Source organism: Diospyros lotus, chromosome 9 (genome assembly GCF_014633365.1).
Source record: "Diospyros lotus cultivar Yz01 chromosome 9, ASM1463336v1, whole genome shotgun sequence".
In the NCBI taxonomy this organism is placed as follows: Eukaryota; Viridiplantae; Streptophyta; class Magnoliopsida; order Ericales; family Ebenaceae; genus Diospyros; species Diospyros lotus.
The window spans coordinates 23234648-23257421 of NC_068346.1; the positions used below are offsets into that span (position 1 = coordinate 23234648).

Sequence of the window (22774 nt, forward strand, 5' to 3'; positions counted from 1 at the left end):
ACAGCAACATCTTTGTCTCAAGAGGTAATCGTTTCCTATTTTCCATTATAAATGGTTTAGATTTATCATATGGTTGTCTACAATGAGTATTGTGTGTGGTTTTGTTTCCTATTTCTACTGCGTTTTGCTTGTGTGTTTTGAAAATATTTTGAAATCCAATCTAACCACCTGCATGATACGCTAAGTGTTGGTGTTGTTTTTCAGCAGAAATGATATATTTTCAATCAACGAAGCTTCAGACAGTCGCTCATTACTTTACTCTATCAAGGCTAGGTTATTCCCACCTCACAAATTCTAATTGTTGTATTTAAGCAACAACAACACTGTTTCGAGGTTATTCATGCTTGTCTTTTTTAGGTTTTCTCGGGTAGATTGAGAGAGTCTTGTATGGGTGAGTCCTTCAGTTGGGAGGATTCTCTTGGTGTAAGTCTGTGCTTAGTTAGATGAGTCTTTGACGGGTTTTCAAGGGGTTTTTCCTAGTGATTCCATGTAGCATTGAAATAATTTTGAAGTGTTGGTAGAAGTAAAGTGGAAGGCATGAGATTCTAAAGAAGCTTAGAGCTTTCATTGTCTTGTCTTTGGAAACCTCATAGTTTCTTAGGGTACCATAGGTAAAGTTGTTCCAAAGGCCCCAAGCTATCATTCTGGGGAGTCTCCTTCCTTCTTGGAAGAATTTGTGGGTTGTTAACTTTGAGACCCCATTTTCTATGGTTGCTTATAGCTTGAGATCATGTACAAGATATTGTTAATGTACTTAGGCTTTTCAAATTGATTCCCATAAACAAAGCTAATTATTGTTGCTTGAGTACAATAATAATATTTAGAGTCATGAGGAATTTTAAGCTTGTAAATTCCTACAAGGAAAAATACCATCAAAGGGTGCAGAGTGATACTTGCATAGACACTTTATGCTCAAGTCAGTAGATGATAGATTGCTAAAAAATTCATACAGCAATTGATATCAATAAGAATGACTTCATTGAGGGGTAGAAGTCTATTTATTGGAATGATTTCTTAAAGGAGGTAAGACTTCTTATTGTTATAGGATAATGATTGTTATCAGATAAATTTTATCTACTGAGAGATTTTTGGAGTGGACATTAAAAGTAAAATTGTTCGTTTTTTCATGGGATGCCCTACAATTGATCTCTCGGGAGACTTCCGCAAGACTTAATTCAGGGAAATTTTTCTACTTTCCTAGGAGATAGCTTTGGGTCCGACGCATGAGGGTCTCCCAAAAACTCCTCCTTGCATGGGAGATTTTATAAGGTCCTTTGACTTGGTCTTTTGTCTCTTTTTGTTTGATTTTTTTTTTTTTTGGTATGGTTACTATGCACATAAGATTTGAATATGGCATTTGGTGAGATAATGATCTATGCTGTTGACTATGTTGTTGCAACATAAATTGATGACATGAGCATGATAAGGCTGTGAGTTTTGACCATGTGTTGTAAATATACAGATTTTTTAACAGATTATGAGATAATGTATTCATTCATGGTTATAAGCGTAAGAGAGAGGCGACTTATTCTATATTAAATCCATGAAATATTATATCATGGTCTGATTAGACTTTGTCATGTATACAAGTCTCGTGAGTAAATAAAAACAAATTATTTTATTTATTTATTTATAAATTTATCAAAAAACACAGGCTAGCTAGAACAAGAGATGACGACTGGATTGTAACATCAAAGGTAAAGTTAATTTCGGCCGCTTTTATCAAACACGGTAAACTACTTCTATTACTGTTCGTTCGTACGCACCCCCTCCCCCCCCCGCTCCCCCTCTATTTTTGTAGTCCTCGATTCGCATTTCATCTCAACCGTTCTGCTTTTCGCCCCCTTTCACTTTGTGATCTGTCTTCCTCTCTCTTAACTTCTCCGAATCCGTCGCCCCCCACTTTCACTCCACCACTTACAGCCCTTCGGATCGACCTGCTTGATTCTGCGTTTTCGTCTTTGTGTTGTCGAATTACGGTTAGTTATTGAGTTTGCTTGGTGTTCGTTTTTTGTCTTTTCTTTCGCTCATGATGTTGTCGTGAAAATTGGGTATTTAGTTCGAGATGGAATTTCGGGCTTGTGGTCGTTACGACGTTGTTGAGCTGATGACTGGTTAATTTAGGGGTGATTTGGGCATGTGGGTTGTTCTTGTTTGGATCCATGGATGTGTCGGCGTGCTGTTTCTTGATTTCTGGGGGCGTAATGAAGCTGATTAGGAGGCGTTTGGCTAGCTCGCTTTTGGTGAATAGGCGGTGCCCATAATTTAACCACAGGAGTTTGACTTTGTGTGGTTTTTGTTTATTGGTCGTGAATTGGATTTGGGAGTTTTTCCTTTTCTGGTCCTTAAACCCTGGTTATGGTTATTTGGGTTCTCTCTAATGGAGGCTAAATTTGGAGGGAAGTCTCATCATTTGTATGGTCCAGTGATGCCGGATTTGAAGGCAGTTGGGAAGAGGAGTTTGGAATGGGACATAAATGAGTGGGAATGGAATGGGGATCTGTTTTCTGCCACTCCGTTGAATTCTGTACCGTCTGATAGCCACAGTCGGCAGTTACTCCCCGTTGGGTCTGAAATTCCAGAAAGTACAGGTTTTTGGAGCGGTTCAACAACAGGTCCAGTTGAAATCAGTTTGGGAAATGAGAAGGAAAAGAGGGAATTGGAGATACAGAGGAGGGTGGGCAATCTTCCGGATGAGCAGTTGTTGAGCAATGAAGCTGGCTCCCTCAATTTAAAGCTTGGTGCGCAAGAGTACCCAGTCACAGAAGCTGAGATGGAAAAATGGGAGGGGAGGAGTGGAAAGAAAAGCAAAGTTATTGCAGCTACCTCAAATCTTGCTGTGTGCCAGGTGGATGATTGTGGAGCTGATTTGATGAATGCCAAAGAGTATCATCGACGACACAAGGTATGTGATATGCATTCGAAGTCCAGTAGAGCTTTGGTGGGAAACACGATACAACGTTTCTGTCAGCAGTGTAGCAGGTTAGTTCTTGTATGTAGACTTGATTTCAAGGATTTGCTATGGTCATTACTAATATAAAATATCAAGATAGGCATGAGATTAAATCCTGGACATTCCATCCAGTGCTTCCTGCTATTTAGATGAACCAAGAAGAGGCTAGACTAGAGCATGCCATGAAATTTGGTTGTACTTATGGCAGGTTTCATGTTCTTCAAGAGTTTGATGAAGGGAAGAGAAGTTGTCGTAGGCGTTTGGCAGGTCACAATAGGCGAAGGAGAAAGACACACCCAGAGAATGTGAATAATGGAGGCTCCTTGAATAATGAAAGTAGTAGTAGTTATTTACTCGTTAGTCTACTGAGGATACTCTCCAACATGCACAGTAAGTGGTAATCTTACTGAAATTTATATGCTTTGCTTTTGTACATTTGCTTGGCAAAACATCATAAACTTCTGATCTTCTGCAACAAGCAGTTATTTATATCAATTCTTTTGTGTTTTTTCTTTGTTGTTTTTGTTTCACTTGCAACTATTGCTCTCAGTTTTAGTAGATGTTGCTATAAACTTGCTTTCCATGTTAATATTGCCAACACATACATATGTGGAACTAATGTCCTATAATCTTATGAGTGTGCTTGTGGTAGATGAGATAAAAAATATCCAGTCTTGTCTTCTGTAGAAAGTCTCAGTTCTATTTTGAGGTGGAAGTGATCATATCTGAAAAATGTTGCTTCTTTGGATATGAGAATAATTTTGCAAACCCTTTCTCTCCATTCTCTCTCAGCTGAATGGATAAAATAGTTGATGATAATCCGAATTAAATTAGGATTTATTCTTTAAATTGTTATTATCTTTGTTCATTAGGTTTATGACTTTATGTAATATATCCCAATTCTTGGTGTATTTTGAGTTTTATTAGTATGGGGTTTAACTCATTTTGTGTAAATTTGGCAAGTTAACTTGATATAGATAGTCAAATAGTGTGGGGTAACTGAGACCCACAGATTCAGGGGGTTGGGTTAGGGGCACCAAGTATGACTTGACTGCGATGGTCAGGTGAGATATGGTCATATGTGACTTTTCTGCTATTGAGATAGAATCTAATGGACTTGTTGAAGAAAAGATACAAGTTCGGTGGTGGGGTTGGTTTGCAAAATGGACACCCTAGATAAAAGATGTCACACAACAAAGTTGGGAATGCAATATACAAAATGTGTTGGAAAAATATAGGATATGGTATGTCACACGATACGAGAAAATTTATTTGCAAAGGTGATATGGCATTCTTGATTTGCTGTAGGTCTTATAAACAAGGTATGGTTTGCTTGTCCTTGTTTATACCCTAATCGGTTTTGGCCCTTTTGGGTTATGTTGAATTTCTTGAACCAAGCCCTTGGAGATTATTTTAAACCATATAGAGACCTTTTAAGTTTACAAACATTTCCACTGCTAACTTCATGCTCAAACCCTGGGGGAATTTTCATATATATTTCCTCATCCAAATCACCATTGAGGAAGGCATTTTTAATATCAAATTGGAATAGGGGCCATTCTAAATTAACAACAATAGAGAGTAATACTCGAATGGAATTAAGCTTAGCAACATGAGCAAAAGTCTCCTCATAGTCAATCCCATAGGTTTGTGTAAACCCTTGGGCCACCAATCTAGCCTTATATCTTTTAACACTCCCATCTACATTATATTTCACAATAAATACCCTCTTACATCTAACTACCTTCTTATTTGAAGGTAGTTTCACAATATCTCAAGTATCATTTCCAACTAGGGCAGTCATTTCTTCCATAACAGCAGCCTTCCACTTAGGATCATTCATAGCACTTTGAATATTTTTTGGAATTTCAATGCTGTCAATTTTTGCAACAAATCCTCTGTATTTAGGAGACAATTTTGTATAAGTCAAATGGTTAGAAATATGGTACTTGACACATGATCTTACCTCTTTTCGTAGAGCTATAGGAATAGCCTAATCCAAATCATCCCCCCTTGTAGTATTGCTGTCAGTACTTTCTCCCCTTGTAGTATTGCTGTCAATGCTGTGAACAACAGTGTTATCCTCTGATGGACCAGCCTTTGGAAGTGATGGCTGACTATGTTGAGGTTCCTAATGGCCTTTAGGTTGTTTGGAATAGACAAGTAGAGGGCTATTGGCTGCTGAATGTGGAGGATGAAGGATAGGAACTGTCATCTTAGGCTTAGAGGTAATAAGAGAGTCAAAAGGAGAGTTAGGAGCATGAGGATCAAAAGAATTAGAAGGGACAGGTCCTGCCAGAGTGTTGTCAGGAGTTGATGTTGAGGATGTTCCCCCTTGAGAACATACTAGTAGTGTAGGATCAAGAGGGGGAAGGGAAATGAGAGGATCCCAATTGGGACCATTAGTTTCCTGTCGAGAAGCACTAGATTGATAAAATGGAAGATCCTCATAGAAGGTGACATCGGTGGACACAAAGAATTTTCGGTTGGTAGGATAATAGCACTTGTATCCTTTTTGGGAAGGAGAACATCCAACAAAGACACTTGAGAGCCTTGGGGTCTAATTTGGTTCGAGAGAGACTATTGTTGTGAACGTACACAATGCACCCAAATGCCTTATGATCAATTGAAGATAGATGGGGAGCATTTGGATATAGATCACAAAAGGTGCTGAGAGGAGTTTGGAATTGCAAGGTTTTAGATGAGAGACGATTGATCAAATAGGTAGCTGTAAGAACAGCTTCCCCCCAATAGAAATGAGGAACATTGGTAGTAAATATCATAGCTCTAGCCACCTCTAGAAGGTGTCTATTTTTTCTTTCAGCCACCCCGTTTTGTTGGGGTGTGTATGGATATGAGCTTTGATGAAAAATACCATGTTCAGACAAGTAGTTCGTGAAATCATCAGAAAAATACTCTTGGTCATTATCAATTCGAAAGATATGAATAGAAGTTTGGAACATATTCAAAATGAATTTGTGAAATCTTTTGAAAATGCTGCTAGCTTCTAATTTTTCCTTCATGAGGTACAACCAACAAGTTCTAGAATGGTCATCGATGAATGTTATAAACCATCTAGAACCAGTGATATTAGGATATTTAGAAAGACCACAAATATCACTATGTATCAAATGAAATGGTTTAGACGGCTTATAGGGTTGAATAGAGTGATGAGATCTAGGCTGTTTTGCAAGAGTGCGCTATTCACATGAAAAAACTTGTCTTTTATTGATGAAAATTTCAAGATACAAGGATTTTAGGTAAGGAAAACTAGGGTGTCCTAAACATTTATGCCATAACAAGACTTTGACATTAGTTGTTACATTTAGAACAACCTTATTTGTAGAAGAATTTGGAAGATCCCCTGCCATATATTAAAGACCATCCCTAGCCTTAACACTGCCAATCATCCTCCCTGATGCTTGATCTTGAAACAAACAATAGGATGGGAAAAATGTTACACTGTAGTTCATATCCTTGGTTACCCTACTGATTGATAGTAAATTGCACTGTAATCCTGACACCTATAGGACAAATTTTAGCCTTAGTTTTGAAACGCACACTGTTCCAAGTCCCAAGGCAGGGGAGGTTGTGCCATCAGTCATAGAGATATAAATAGAGGAGCTACGAGGTGTATATTCGGTCATTAAATTTGCAGAACTCGACATATGATCTGATGCACCTGTATCCACTGTCCACACATTCTTAGGAAGCCTTTTTGAAATTAGGGAGTAGTATTGAGAATTACCTTGCAAGGCTATGGATGCTATGGGTTGAGGATTAGGAGAACTTGATGGAGTTATACCTTGATTGAGTAGCCTGTATAAGGCTTGGTTTTGCTCTCCGAATAGGTTCAGGTTTGCGCTATTTCGAGTTTCAGTAGAAACTTCAGCAACATAGGCTGATCTTGGAATTTCCTTCTTGATTCGTGGCTTCCAATTAGTTGATTTGCTATGAATCTTCCAGCATGTCTCCTTTGTGTGATAGGGTTTCTTACAATGGTCTCACCACAATTTTTCCTTTCCTTGATTCTTTGATAAGATCTCCCCTTGTTTGACAGTAGCAAGAGTCGAATTTTGATGATTTAGAATAGGATCATTTAGTTGTTGAGGCATTATCTTACGTCTGCTTTCTTCTCTCCTTACTTTTGCAAACACTTCTTTAAGGGATGGTAAGGGTTTTGTACCCAAAATCTTTCCCTGAACTTCATTCAAATTAGGGTTAAGACCATGTAGAAAATAAAAAATATGATGCTTTTCTACGATTTTATTGTATTTGTTACTATTAGCTGGGGATTCCCAACTGACAGTATAGAACAAGTCCATTTCATGCCATAATTCCACCAAATGTTAAAATATTCAGTAACACTGAGATTACCTTGTTCGGTTGTTTTAATGGTTGACTTGATTTCAAAACACTGGGAGGAGTTTTCCAAGTTTGAATACATCTCTTGGATTGAATCCCATATTTCCTTTGCTATCTTGTAGAAGAGGTATGTTCTATCAATTTTTGGCTCCATGAAATTTATTAGCCATGCCATGATAGTTGAGTTTTCCGTCTCCCAAATGCCACAAATGGCTGCGGTTGTTGGTGGAGTGGGGACGGAACTAGTTAGGTACCCTGCTTTGCCTTTTCCTTTAATCACCAGCATCACCGATTGAAACCACTCTATAAAATTACTCTCATTCAACTTGTGTTGAGTAATTTGTAGAGGGTGATTATCAATAGGATTTGTGAAAAAGTTTGGTGGAGGAGGAAGGGTGCTCGAAGAGCTTGTGGCTAAGGCTTCCGTTAGGGATGGATTTTGTTGGGCTTCAGCCATGATCTTGTAAACAACCAATACTTCAATGCTGTTTATGATTGGAACAGGGCTCTGATAGCATGAAATAAGCTTAAAACCTTGAAAGCTTGATTAATTTCTATTAAACAAATGGGAGTAATATATATAGATTACATCCTACTTTTTCTCCTATAAAGTAGGAGAAAATTTAGGTTATTTATCCCTTAGAAACTAGAAAGATTTATCTCCTGAAAAATAGGAAAAAGATCAAACTTTAAACTTTAGAATTATCTATCTGATTTAAACTTCAACCGTTCGCTTCTTCCTTTATTCTCGGCCTCTATCCATTTATCATACTCCCTTTTTAACTTTGAATCTTCTAATCTCGTCCAACAAAAAGATGTGATGTGACAATACATTTCTAAATGTGAGCCACAAGATTGTGACACATGGATGGTCAAGATTGAATCTTGCAACTTTAAATCTCAGCCATACATTTTTAGGACTCGTGGTGTGAAGGGATAATTCTTGTGGTAGAAAAAAGAAAAAAAGAGCCCATGGGTTCATGGGTTGGGGAGCCCATGCATGGAAAGGTGAGTTTTTTTTTTTTTTTTTCTTTTAGTCCATTAATCTTGGATAATAACAATAATTAGTAATGATCAAAATTGAGAACTTTTGTAACTGTTGGATTGAAATCAACAGCTGAGATTAATTCTTGAAAAACCTATGGATAATCATGCAAAAATACAAACATATAATTAAATATATATATGTGTGTAAGCAAATATCTAGGAGTGAATTTTTACAATCATACCCCTAGTCAAAATATGGACCATTGGATGAAAATGGATCAAGGGTTGAGATTTAGTTTAGGAATCTATATACATGCATAATGCATATTTTGAAGAATATTTTTTCCCTTCAAGAGTGGGCTGACCGAATCCTTCTAGAGGAAATGGAGAGGGAGTCGTACACTTTGGAGGAAGAATGAAGTGATTCTCAACTAATTTAAAGCCTTTGATCATTAAGGAAAGTGTTTTTAGAAAATATTGCCGAGTTGAAGAAAATATTGGTTTGGCTGCTTGAAACGTTTATATATGGTTGCTTGTGTTGTGAAAACTACATATCAATACATGGTATACTCATGAGCATGCTTGATGTGCAAAGAAACCACAAGTTTCATCCTTCAACTTCTCGCTCAAATGCTAGGACCATTAAGTCCTTCCATGGCACCAAACTAACTGTGATGCCCATCCAAGGACATCATTGGTTTATTATTAAGTGATTTTTTTTTTCAACTTTAATCACATCTCATAGTGGCTCATACCCAATCCCTAAAATCACTTTAACCCCCCAAGCGTTTAACTTCATTTTCCAATTAGCAAGATCTTCTTGAAGCCAACTTTTGGATAATTCATTAATCATCCTCAGGCTTAATCATCCCTCAGTGACTTGGGGCCTCAACAACTACTAACCGTAGTTAAACCCAGGTATCCTGCTTAACTCAATACGACTCAGTTAAGCTGAAGATTTTCTTTTAATCACCTAACACTATCATTTTATATTTCAAAAACTTTTCCAATACCTTAGAAATCGTATCTCCTTTTTAAACAGTTTGGAAACTCAAAAAATTACGTATTTTACAGTTTACCTGAAAGCCCCTTAAAATTGTACTTTTTGAGCACTTTGTGTAAGGCCTGTTTTGCCTTGTCAATTAATTTAATAATAATAAAAAAATATGAGACTTTTAAAATATATATTTATATATATATAAATATCCATTTTCCCCATATTTGACCATAACTGGGTTACACAATGTATTCACTTTGTGGGAAATCCCATGGTTTCCCTTCTTGCCTGATTAACTAGCATGTGTCCCATATTTAACCCTAACTAAGTTACACAACATATTCAATGTGGAAAATCCTATGGTTTCCCTTGTCACCTGATTAAACGGCATGTGTCCTAGATAAATACTTAACCACAGTTTTTAAATGACTCATGGGATGCTAACATGCATTTTTTTTTTTTTTCTGATTGTAGCGTTTGTACTTTGTACCCTTTTTTATTTGGTGCATATCCTGTAAAAACACATTTTTCTGCCCTAGGGTCTAGTTTTGAGCTGAATTTAGCAGGTATGTGTACAAAAACCGTGCATCCAAATACCTTAAGTGGGAGACCCTGCTGGTATTCTAACTGGAAAGAAGTTTTTTAATCAGTCCAATGGTGTTGTGTATTTCAAGATCCGAGTAGGCATCTTATTAATCAAGTAAGCTGCTGTCAAAATAACCTCTTCCCCTAAGTATTTTGGAACATTTGTTGAAAACATAATAGCATGAGCAACTTCAAGTAAATGCTTGATTTTTCGGTAAGCAATTCTGTGGAAAATTAGGAATGATTCTGCTGTCCACATGACCGAATCACTAGCTATCCAGATCACTAGCTATCTCTTTTATTCTGTGATACTAAATATAGCTTGGCCTAATAGGAAATATAATATGCATAACTGTAATTAGCAGTTTCCTATTCCTGTTGTTGCCTATTATTGTATAGATTTTTCATTAATGTAGATTCCTAATCTAGGAATAGAATATTTGTACATAAACTGATATACACACCATTGATGTATATACAGACTTATTCTCTTATACATTTATCTTTCTATCTGTGTGCTGTCCTTCAATTATTCAGTTGCCCTAATTCATACTTGAGTAATCTTCTTGTTAGTCAGCTAACCTAATCCTTTACTCGAGTTTCTCATCCTTACTTGAGGAAGCCTACTAGTTGATTACTTTTCCTGCATGGTATTAGAGCCACCTTAAAGGAACCCTAGCTGTTCACTCAAACCCTGGTTTTCACCGTGTCTAAACTTTCATCTGAGTCTTGTATCTCTACTCTAGCCCCGAATTCACATAGAAATTTCGAAACTCAGTCCAATCTTGTCCAAATCACCACCATTAGGTTGAATGTTGATAACTTCCTACGCTGGTCTCAATCTGTTTAGATGTAAATATGTGGGCGCAACAAGATTGGGTATTTAACTGGCAACACAATGGCGCCTAATGAGAAGGATCCAGCCTACTCCACTTGGGTGGAGAAAATTCCATGGTCATGACATGGTTGGTGAATTCGATGGAAGAAGAAATCAGTGCAAATTATATGTGCTATGCAACAACAAAGGAACTTTGGGACAATGTCACCCAAATGTACTCAGATTTGGGAAATCAGTCAAACTAGGTGAGATCTGGCAAGGAGAAGACAATGTTACAAAATATTTCAATTCACTAAAAAGATTGTTGCAAGATCTAGATCTATTCAATGATATGAATGGAAACCGTTAATCTAGGGAACCACTGGAATTGAATTTTAAAGCCTCTCACAACCACACACAATCTCACGGATTGATTGTAACACAACAAAATGTAAACAACAGAATATAGAATTGAAATGAATAGGAACAAAAATGCAAACTGATCAAGAACACCAGATTTATACTGGTTCAGTTCACTCTTGGAGTGAACCTACATCCAGCCTTAAGACCTCTCACTGAGAGCAGTTTCTTTATTTTAGAATGATCAATACAGCCTTACCCAGCAAGTACAAACTTTCCGCTTCACCCGAGATTACAAAGACTACCACAATTTACAGTATCTAGCCTTTTCTCTCAATTGCACAGAATGTACTTACAGTAAGAATTGTGTCTAAGTGTCTACCCCTTGCCCCTTATTTATAGAATAAGTGGCCGACATCTCTACAACTAACTGGGGCTGATATTACCGGTTTACCCCTCAACTTAATAACAAATTACAATTGAGACCCAAAACCGCCTATCTAAAGAGGACACTTAACACTTGCTGTTTCCACTGAACATTAGACTATCTACTCGAGGCAAACCTTCAACAAATCTCCACCATTTGCCTTGAGTGTAATCCAATCTGTCGGATTGATCCTAAACTTGCTCTCCTTTGGGATTGCAAATAAACCTGATCATTCAACACAACAAACATTTAATATATTCAAACAATGCTGTAATTTGGACAAAGGAACTGGTTTGGTAAATATATCAGCTGCATTATTTTCTCCTGCAAATTTAATTCGGTCCACTTCCTCCTTCATAAGGATCTCCCCTAATGAAATGATACCTAACATCAATTTGTTTGGTTCTTTCATGGTGGGATTGTTCTTAGCCAAGTGGATTGCACTTTGGCTATCACACCTTAACTCAACCTTAACATTTCTTCCTAGGAGTTCACCCACAATTCCTTTCAACCAAAGACCTTCTTTAATTGCTTCTGTGACAACAATATATTTAGCCTCAGTGGTGGAAAGAGCCACCACGGGCTGCAGGTTGGTCTTCCAACTTATGGTAGAATTTCGTAGCTGATATACATATTCAGTTGAGGATCTCCTCCTATCGAGGTCTGCTGCATAATCAACATCCGAATACCCTAAAATGCAAGGTTCTTCTTCTAGTTTTGCTCCACCATAAACCAAGGCCATATCCAATGTTCCTTTTACATACCTAAATGTCCATTTCATAGCATCCTAGTGAGCCCTACCCGGATTGGCCATAAATCTGCTAGATACACTCATAGCATGGGCCAAATTCCTTCTTGTACAGACCATGCTGTACATTAGGCTGCCCACTGCATTTGAGTAAGGAATCTTACTCATTTCTTTCATGTTTGCTTCACTACTTGGGGACTGGTCATGGGAGAGTTTAACGTGCTGTGAAAAGGGGACTGAAACCTCCTTTGCATCCAGCATATTAAACTTCTTAATCAGCTTACTAAGCTATGCCTTTTGGGATAAAGAAAGCTGCATATGCTGCTTATTTCTCTTTATTTCTATGCCTAATATTTTCCGAGCTTCTCTTAATTCTTTCATTGCAAAGGCTGATCTCAGTCTCAGCTTTAAATTTTGGATTTCTATGGCTGATTGGCTAGCAATCAGCATATCATCTACATATAGGAGAAGATATATAGATATTGTAAAACTTAGAGAGATCGGAAATTTCTTGCATATCTTAACTAATAGAATGTACACCTATTTGTACAAAATCATTCATATGTAATGACATAAGCCATGACATAAGCCATGACATAAGGCTAACCCTAAGTCTAGAATACACACACAAGTGTTATCTCTATATAGAACTCAACACGCCCCCTTAAGTTGGCGCATATATATCATATGCATCAAGTTTGTTATATATATACCCAATTCGAGGACCTCTGAGGGATTTAGTAAAGACATTTGCTAGCTAGTCATTTGAATTGACAAAAATTGTGATAATACAATCAGATAAAATCTTTTCTCGAATGAAGTGACAATCTATCTTGACGTGTTTGGTCCTCTCATGAAAGACTGGATTGGAGGTAATATGTAACGCAACTTGATTATTGCAAATTAATCTCATATGTGATATTTCTCCGAACTTGAGTTCTTGAAGCAATTGTTTTAAGCAGATAAGTTCACATGTTGCCAATGCCATAATACGATATTCTGTTTTTGCACATCTTGCCTTTTGCTTTTCCAAGATACTAGGTTCCCTCCAATCAGAACACAATATCCTAAAGTAGATCGTCTATCAGATGGAGAACCAACCCAATCAACGTTTGAATATCCGATTACTTGAGTATGACCTCTGTTCTCATACAATAGTCCTTTCCTTGGAGCTATGTTAATATACTTGAGAATCCAAACAACTGCATTTCAATGGCGATCACAAGGAGGCCGTAGAAACTGACTGACAACACTGACAGAGAAAGAAATTTCAGGCTGAGTGATAGTTAGATAATTAAGTTTCCCAACCAACCTGTGATATTTCCTAGGATCTGCAAGAGGCTTCTCCTGTCCTGGTAAAAACTTTACATTAGGATCCATGGGAGAATCTATAGGTTTATAATCAAGCATCCTAGTTTCTTCTAGAATGTCTAACACATACTTTTGCTGAGAGATGACTATACCAGAGTTGGACTGGGCAACTTCTATGCCAAGAAAGTACTTAAGCAACCCCAAGTCCTTGGTCTGGAAATAATAGAAAAGATGTCTCTTCAGTTAAGCAATGCCATCCTAATCATTACCTGTAATGACAATATCATCCACATAGACAATCAAGTATATACACTTACCCTGTGATATGTGTTTGTAGAAAATCGAATGATCAGACTCACTGCGAGTCATACCAACTTTCTAAATATAGTACTGAAGCGACCTAACCAGGCTCGCAGAAACTGTTTTAACCCATATAGTGAGCATCGGAGTTTATAAACAAAACTAGGCTCCCCCTGAACAACAAACCCAGAGGAGGTTGCTCTATATAAATCTCTTCTTGAAGTTCACCATGTAAGAAGATATTCTTAATGTCCAGTTAATACAATGGCCAGTGTTGCAAAGTGGCTATAGAGATAAACAAACGCATAGAAGACATTTTAGCCACAAGGGAAAAGGTATCACCATAGTTAAGACCATACACTTGGGTGAATCGTTTTGCTACCAAATGGGCCTTAAGCCGATCAATGTGCCTATCAGGACCAACTTTGACAGTATAGATCCATCGACATCCAACAAGAGATTTACCTAGGGGCAATGGAACCAAATCCCAAGTATCATTGGAATGTAAAGCGGTCATCTCTTCTCCCATTGCTTATTGCCACCCCGGATTAGAAAGTGCCTTGTTAATAGTTTTGGGAATAGAAACAGAGGATAGGGAAGAAAGAAAAGCACTGTAAGGAGAAGACAAACGGTGATAACTAAGAAAATTATAAATTGGATGAGGATTGCATGTAGAACGGGTACCTTTCTGAAGGGCAATGGGAAACTGATCCTCAGGAGCTAGAGTCGCGGTAGGTGGAGATGTTGGAGTGAGAGGTGAGGCAATAGGAGTCGCTGGTGTAAGAGGAGAAGCAGGTGGTTGCGTAAGGATATTAGCAAGACCATCATGTGACTGAGGTGGAGAACACTGATGATAGACCTGTAATGGGATAGACGAGGGAATAGGGAAACGAGGAACATGAGGACTATATGGAATAGGGATGGCCTTGGAAATGGGATGGCACTCAAAAAGAGGGGAAGAGTAAAAAGGGACTCAAAAAATGTAACATCAACAGATAAAAAATACTATCGGGTGGCAGGAGAGTAACACTTATACCCTTTTTAAGTCGGGAATAACCCAGAAATATGCATTTGATGGACCGAGCAAACAATTTATCCTGACCTGGAGACATGTTATGAACAAAGCATGTACAACCAAAGACATGGGGAGGAAGAACATATAATGGTTGATTAGGAAACAAGAGAGAGTGAGGAACTTTGTCTTAAAGAACAGAGGAAGGCATCCTATTAATGAGATAATAAGCAGTGTGTCATGAACCTAGGGTTTAGCGTAGGGTTGGAATGACAATCGGAAGGAGCTGATGACTAGAATCAAGAACAAAATATTTGAGAGGAAGAATGGACAAAAATGGGGGAAAGAATGTAGAGAGAAATGACGGAGGGAAGTAGAGAGAAAATGAGAGGGAGATTGTAGAGAAATTGTAGAGAGAGAATCAGATTTCATTCATTTAATTCAAGCATATCTTCTCCTCTTACAATGGGGCCTTTATATAGGCATAGTAGCTAGTTAACTAATTTTTAACTATATCCTAACAGCATCCATGTGCTTCTAACAACTTGTAAAAATATCCTAACAACCCATTACAATCCTATTACAATAATGCCCTTCTATTATTCCTTGGATCATGACAATTCCCCCCTGATTAAAATGTTTCTAGTCCCCAATAAACTTCACTTCGATAGGGGCAACCAGATTGACCTCAATGGCTTTAGATTCAAATCTGAGTGCTTGAATAGCAGATCGAATCTTAAGAGTCCTCAACATTATTGTCTATGTTTCTTATGAATAGAGTTTGAGATGGTTGTTCCCCATGAGGATGTTCTCCATAAATCAAACTAATAGATCCTCCAAATGACAATAAGGGAAGCTATCTTTTCCCAAGTCCAATTCTCCAATACTGCCAAAAAAATCCAAATCTTTAGTATCATCTCCAGCCTTAGATTGGGGCACATAGTCAACCCCATCAGTCACCCCCGATAGTAAGTCATCGCTATTAGGGGAAGGTTTTCCAATAGTTTGTGCCTCAATTCCCTCAAGGGATTCAAAAGGTTCCTCTTCCTCATAGTGAGATGTTGCAGCACCAATAGGATGGCTACCTGGATTAGAAAGTTTAAAGAACTTCACTATTTGGGATTCCACTGACCTTGGTTTCTCTAAGGCCGATGAAGCAATTGAGTTTCTGTATTCTGTTCCTATTCTTCCATCCATTTTCACACCAAGCTTCTGACAAGATAAGGAAGGAGGTCCAACAGAGTCATGATAGCCAGGCACATGGCTACGCAAGAATAGAAGTAAGAAACCAGAAACAGAAAGAGAGCTTAGGGATTCATGGAGAGAAAAGCGAAGTGTTATTTCGGAGGGAATGCTTTGATATCTTACAATGGATGCAAGGCTTCCTTTTATAGACAAGGAAGGCTAGAAACAGACACGCGACAAGAGCATCTGATGCTCTGATAAAGATAAAGAAAATACATAACAAGCCAAAACTACTTTCGGCTAAAAGTAAAAAGTCACACAGATAGAGTCACATGCGGGAAGGCATGCGTCTGGCAGGGTGGAGTGATGTCATGGCTGGCGTAGCTTGAGAGGCCTGGGCCTTGGGCTGTCAAGGTGTACCGAGGTTGCACTCTGGGCCGGGCTCGTCTGAGTCATATGGGTCAGAAGGCATACCGAGCCGTTTCCACCAGGGGTCTTCATTGTAATCTTGGGCTGGTTCTGCTTGTTGGGCCGAGCCGCTGCTTTGGGCTTCATCGGGGACTGCAATGGATGCAATGTATTCTGAATTGGCTTTTTCGATTTTCCTTGTGTAGCGGGGAGGAAACTGTTCCCATGGGGCGTCTTCTTCAATGCTGGGCCAGATCTGCGGGGGAATGGTATTGTTGAGGATGGAGAGCTGGCGTTGGAGTTCTCTGAATTCTTTGGGGTGAGTCTGCCATTCAGAATGGAGGTTGAAAGGGAAGAAGGCATAGTCTTGGAAGGTGGAGGTATATCGGGATGATTGTGCAGTAGGAACATCAGTAGCGAACCATTTGGTGCGGGTGAAGAGGAGAATGATGTACCATTTTTGGGGAGAGGTTTGAAGGCTTTGGTTTCTTAGAGAGATGCTGGAGAAGTATTGTCGCCAATATGAAAGGGGATGAAACCATTCAAGGAATCGGGTGGTGTAGGTGTTGAGTCTGCGGGTAGGTTGGAGCCAATGTTGCCAGGTGTTGATATGGAATTGTATGGCGATGGTGTATTGGTCCAAGAGGTACCAGAGAAACCATAGGAGGTATTCTGGGAATTCACTGTGAGGCAGGAGGTTAAAGAGGGTGTAAAAGGGATATTCGGGATGTACTCCAAGTCCACCGAGGTGATGAGAGCCGTAGGAACGGATGATTTCAAGTTGGTAGTGGAGCATCAGCTTGTGGATTTCTTCTGGGTTGTTAAACACTCGGGGCCATTCAGGAGGGAAAGATGGTGGAGGTTGGAGCATGGCAATGATAGGTATCTGGAGGGGAAATGTGGGGTTCGGTTTCATAGGTCGGCTTAGGAAGTCAGCTAGAATGTTTTTCTTGCCAGGGATGTGTTTGAGAGTAAATGAGTATCGAGAGAACCATTCTTGCCATCGGAGGAGAAGGGGAGGGGGAAAGTCTTTTTGCTTGAATTGTAACATACGGGGAAAAGCAGCCATATCCATCTGGATTTAAAATGGTGGTTGACAAGGTGTATTTGGAATTTCTGGATGCCTTTTTTGACAGCGAGGATTTCTTTGAAAGTGGAGTGGTAGTGAAGTTCACTGTCTTTGAATGCACCACTCTTGTATCCACAAATGGAAGTGTGGCCATTTTTTTCTTCAAGGAGAATTGCGGACCAATAGTGATCACTGGCATTAGTTTGGAGGATGCGGGTTCCATCAGAAGGGATGTGTAAGGGGGGCAAGGTAGGGACAATGGTTTTGAGCTTTTGGATGGCTTGGGTATGGGTAGAGTTCCAAGGAGGAGGGTCTTTCTTTAAGAGATGTTGGAGGGGACGAATGGTTTGGGTTAGGTTTGGGACAAAGTCAGCTATGTAGTTGACAATGCCAAGGAATTGCTGGACCTGAGTTTTGGTGAGGTTGGAATCAGGGAAGTTGAGTAATTCTTGGGCAATGTGGGGTTGGAGGGAGATTTGTCCATCAGAAATGGTAAGACCGAGGAAATCAATGGTTGGGACAGCAAGGGTCATTTTTTTGGTGGAAAGCATAATATCATACTGGGTGAGAATGGAATGGAATTGGTGCAGGAGGGTCAAATGGTCAGTTAGAGTGGAGGAGAAGATGAGAATGTCATCAATGTAAATGAGGGCATTGGAGAGAATGGGTTGGAAAATGCGGGTCATGGCTTTTTGGAAAAGGGAAGGGGCTGTTTTGAGTCCGAAAGGCATAACAGTCCATTGGTAATGGAAGTTGGGGATGTAGAAGGCAGTTTTGAATCGTTCATCAGGATGGATGCCGAGTTGCCAAAAGCCAGCTTTAAGGTCAAACTTAGAGAAGATTTTGGCCTTGGTTAATCGGGCAAAGAGGTCGGGTTTGGTAGGAAGGGGGAACTTGTTATCGGCTAAGAAATGGTTTAGAGGTTGGTAGTTGATAACGAGGCGAAGTTTTCCTCTGGTTTGCTCACCTCGTTTATTGACACAGAAGGCTTGGCACGCTCACTGGGAAGTGGTGTCTTCAATGAGGTGTTCTTGTTTGAGTTGGTTGAGTTCTTGGACAGCTAGGTGGTAGTGTTCAGGGTTCATGCCGGAGTGGGTGGCTTTGGTAGGGTTAATGTTTTCATTTTTCTTGAAAGGGAGAGAGATGAAGAAATCAGGGTTTTGCCAAAGGGGTTTAGAGCATTTGGTAAGGAACTCAGAATGGGTGTCAGCACAGCAATCTTTGAGAAGGAGGGTCTGGATGGTTGATAGTTCAGTAAGGCTGAAAAGGTTGTGAGGGGATACAAAAGGAAGGAAGGATCCTTTGTATAGAAGACCTTTATCAAGGGGTTTGATTCGGGTTTTCCATAATTGGCTAATGATATCCCATCCAAGGATGAGATCTTTTCCAGGGAGAGTGGAGCCAAGGAATTTATGTTTGATGCGAAGTCTGGAGAAGAACTGGAGGTAAACAGGTTTGCTTTTTTGTTCAATGGCAAAGGTTTCTCCATTGGCAGATTGGAAATATTGGGTATGAGGTTTCCAAAAGGAAGAGGGTAAGACGGCGGGGTTAAGGATTGAGGTAGCAGCGCCAGTATCAAAAAGGGCGATAACAGCGCGAGGTTGGGAGTATTTCTCTGGGTAAACATGAAGTTTAAGGAAAGGGGCGGGTAGCACGGCTTGGATGGAGGTGACTTCATACTGGAGAGAATCAGTGTCAGAGGAAGAATCATCATCAGAGGCATAGGAGATGCCAAAAATGACTTGAGGATTGTCTTCATCAGTTTCTGAGAAAAGGGATTCCAGATCATTGTCTTTGAGGGAAAGATTGGTGACCATTTGGACATGGGAAAGAACTTTTTTTGCTTTGTTGCGGGGACAGTTTTTGGCAAAATGTCCGGGTTTTCTGCAGATAAAACATCTGTTTCCTTTGTTTTGGCCTTTCTGGAACTTTCGCTTGAAGAAGCGTTTTTTGACGGGGAATTTAGGCCTGTGTTGAGATTTGGTCTTCTGCTTGGAAGTATGGGAGCGGATTTTCCGAAAATGGCGAGGGCGGTGACCATAACAGTCACAAGATTTTTCTTTGCATTTGATCTGCAAGTCTGTTCTGTTGCAGGCTGTGGCAAGCTTTGTGCTCATAGCTTTGATGTCTTCATGAGCTTGCTGCTGAGAGCAAAACTGTTCCACGGTTTTCAATACTCGCTGATGGAGTTCACCAAGAGAGATGGTAGAGAGTGAAAGATCCTTATGCTCGATTTGTCGGGAGACTTCCTGACCAAGAGGAGCTGGGATGGAGTTGAGGAATTGCTGTTTGAGATTTGGATCATTCATGCCTCCAAGGGCATAGAAGCGTCGGGCAATTTCTCGAAAATGCTTGTTTAGATCTCTTGGATGGAAGGAACAACATTTCAGTTGAAAGTACTCTCTTCGAGCCATATCAGTAACATGAGCGGGCTGACCGAGAAACTCGGTATGGATGTGGACAATACATCGTTCAATAGAGGACTCAGTAAGGATGAGTTGTTTGAGAAAATCATCAAGTTTGTCCCACCAGTCTCTAAGGATGCCAACAGTACGGGCAATGAACTGGGAAAAAACAGAGGGGACGGAAGCATCAGGCTTCTGCATTTCAGCAACACACCAGGCTTGAAATTCCTGGATGCGAGAGTACCAACGGGAAGGGGGAATATCATCAAGGGTAAAACAAGGGTGGGAAGGCAAGGAAGAGGGAATGGGGTCAAGGGAGGTAGAATGGGCAGTTTCAGCAGTATGGTGAGGAGGAGGGGAGTCAGTAGGGGTACTGGGATGAAGGGATGGTTCATAATCATCAAGGTTAGGGTTGGTTTGGTAACCAAAAGTATTCGGGCTAAGGGTTGGAGCAGCAGTAGATCCTTCAGTAGCAAAGACAAGGGGTGTCTCATCTTCTGTGGTATCTGTAGGTTTAGAATCAGTAGGAAAAGGAGAGAGGGGGCGAGTCATCATTTGAGGGGTTTTGTGGGATGAGGTAGGCTGTGAGGAAGTAGGGAGTGGTTTTTGGATTGGTCGTTTTGGTTTAGGTGGGGTGAATTTGGTGGAGTCTCCATAGAGACCTTTAATTGCCTGAACGTCTGCTTCATAATGAGACTTGTCACGCCAGTAGTTAAGATAGCCTTTAGAAGGGCCAGAAGTGGAAGTGGAAGATCCTTGATATCTCTGGGATTGTTTGGCCATTTCCACAGCAAGAGGGTAATTCTGACGAAGTCGTTTAAGCTCTTGTTCTTGCTGGTAAAAATTTTGGCGATCAAGTTTCATCTAGGTGATTTCCAGTTGGAGATCATTCATCCTTTTTTCCATTTGCTGTAAAGGGTTAAGAACAGCAGGGAGGACTTTATCAAGTTTGGTTTCCAAACGGGACTGGGATTGAGCAATTTTGGTTAACATGGTGTTTTGGGAAACAGCATTTTGGGATTGCCAGTTTAAAACTTGTTCTGCTGGAGAAGCTTTAGTTGGGGTTCCATCAGAGCGGACAATGTTGGGGTTTCGGACTTTCCAGGCATAAGAGATATGCTGGGAAGTGTCTTCGCGAGGTTCAAGAGGGGGAAAGTTTTGGTGGTAAGTGGAGGAGGAAGGGTAATCAGGTTGTGCCATAGCAAGGGTGGGGCAGGTGAGTGGTAAAATGGGTATGGAAGATGGTTTAGGTTTCCATTGTTGGGAGGATGGTTTAGAAGGTTTTACAAGGATTTTGGGTTTCGGTTTGGGTGGTGGCGGTGGAGGTAGTTCATCATCAGAATCGGTATCCCATCTAGTAGGGATAATCGGAACTGAGGATTTTGGAGGGGGAGTAAATTTGACATAATAGTCATACTTGCCTGAGGGTTCTCCCAAAAGTCCAATGGAAGGATCTCCTTTGTCATATCGGTCCTTAAAAGATGATCGATGTGGTTTGCAAGTCTGCCGAGAAGATGTGGGTTGAGCTATGGGCATGGTGTTGTTTCTGTAAATGCTCTGGAGAGTAGATCTGGTAAGATCTGTTGTTTCAGAAGCATGTAGCTCAGCCAAGCAAGAATCACATCCACACTCTTCAGGGTCAATTTCAAGATCGTCGGGGAGAATGATATGGTGTCTCTCTTTTACCCATTGAGGAATTGAAGATCCGTCTGCACGGAATTGCAAGATTTCTTTGGGTCCAGTTTGATCAGCCCGATAGTCGTCAACTGGTTGGATAGCAAACTGGGTAGAGAAACAAGATGGAGATGCAGCCTCTTTGGTTCTTTGGAATGTAATTTCAACAGTGCCATCAGATCTGGTATTGTAAGTTGGATCCGAGGATTGGATTGGTTCTGTATTACGGCCTCCTTGGTGATATTTTTCATAGTCAGTGACCCATGCATCTGGAAGGATTTTGACAAGTTCGTCGCGAGACAACTGTCTGGGGACATGGATGCAGCTGGGGACTTGGTTAGAATCAACTTGGAGAAGGAGTGCATCTAATTGGTTGTGGGGGAGGGCAAGGTCCAAAGCATGGTTCTGGACTCTGTAAGCCATTTGGTAATGGAGTGTAGCATCATATGTGGGGACGCTGGGTTTTGCTCCAGCGATCTGGATCTGGACTTTGAAAGTGTGAAGCAACTGGGGATCACAAATGGGCATGTTAAAGTTGGGGAAAAGGGTGACAAAGATGGTTCTTGAGTTGAGAGTGGTCTCAACCGTACCGATGCAGGCATGTTGGTAAGTGGCAAATCGAGAATCAAGAAGGGCAATTCTCGAAGTAGTTGGTAAGCCTTTGCGGCCATGAAAGGTGAGAGCGAGGCGGATATAGCCAAAGTGGATATGGGTGTAACCTTCACGTAACCAAACTGGGGGCAGGTGAGTAGGGAGCTCGAGGTTTACAAAGTGTTCCTGTTGTTGGGAAGGAATAAGACAGTGGTCAAACTTGGTAGCTTGGATGTATTCTTTGACTTGGGATTTAGGAGTTGAAGGAGAAATAAGGGTTTTCATTTTTCGAACAAGGGATGTAGAAGGGGTTCTGGTAAAGGCAGAATATGGATTTACAAGAGGGATTTCTGTAGGTGGAATTCGAGAATCATCTGGGAGGTAGTTGAGTTCATAGAGAGAATCGATCTGGGAGGAAGTTGAAGTGCGGGAGGAAGAGGTGATAGAATCAGATCTAGTCAAAGGCGGTGGTAAGAGATTCATTGTAGAAAAGTGTTTCTGGGTTCAGACTCTTCTTCTTGTGAGCAAATGTTCAATCTTGAGAATTGAGGAATAACAGAGATAAGGATTGTACGAGGCG

The 22774-nt window shown here is 40.2% G+C and overlaps 1 protein-coding gene across 4 annotated transcripts in view; it reads left to right on the forward strand.

The window, feature by feature from the left end:
- Window positions 1–1777: 1777 nt before the first annotated feature.
- LOC127809603 (squamosa promoter-binding-like protein 1) overlaps window positions 1778–22774 on the forward strand; it is a 55958-nt gene continuing 34961 nt past the window's right edge. For 3 of the 4 annotated variants that reach the window (XM_052348517.1, XM_052348519.1, XM_052348520.1), the window contains exons 1-2: window positions 1778–2982; window positions 3162–3343. In XM_052348517.1, coding sequence (XP_052204477.1) covers window positions 2381–2982; window positions 3162–3343 — 784 coding nt within the window. In that variant the 5' untranslated portion in view covers window positions 1778–2380. The remainder of the gene's footprint in view (window positions 2983–3161; window positions 3344–22774) is intronic. The other variant, XM_052348518.1, reaches the window with a different exon arrangement.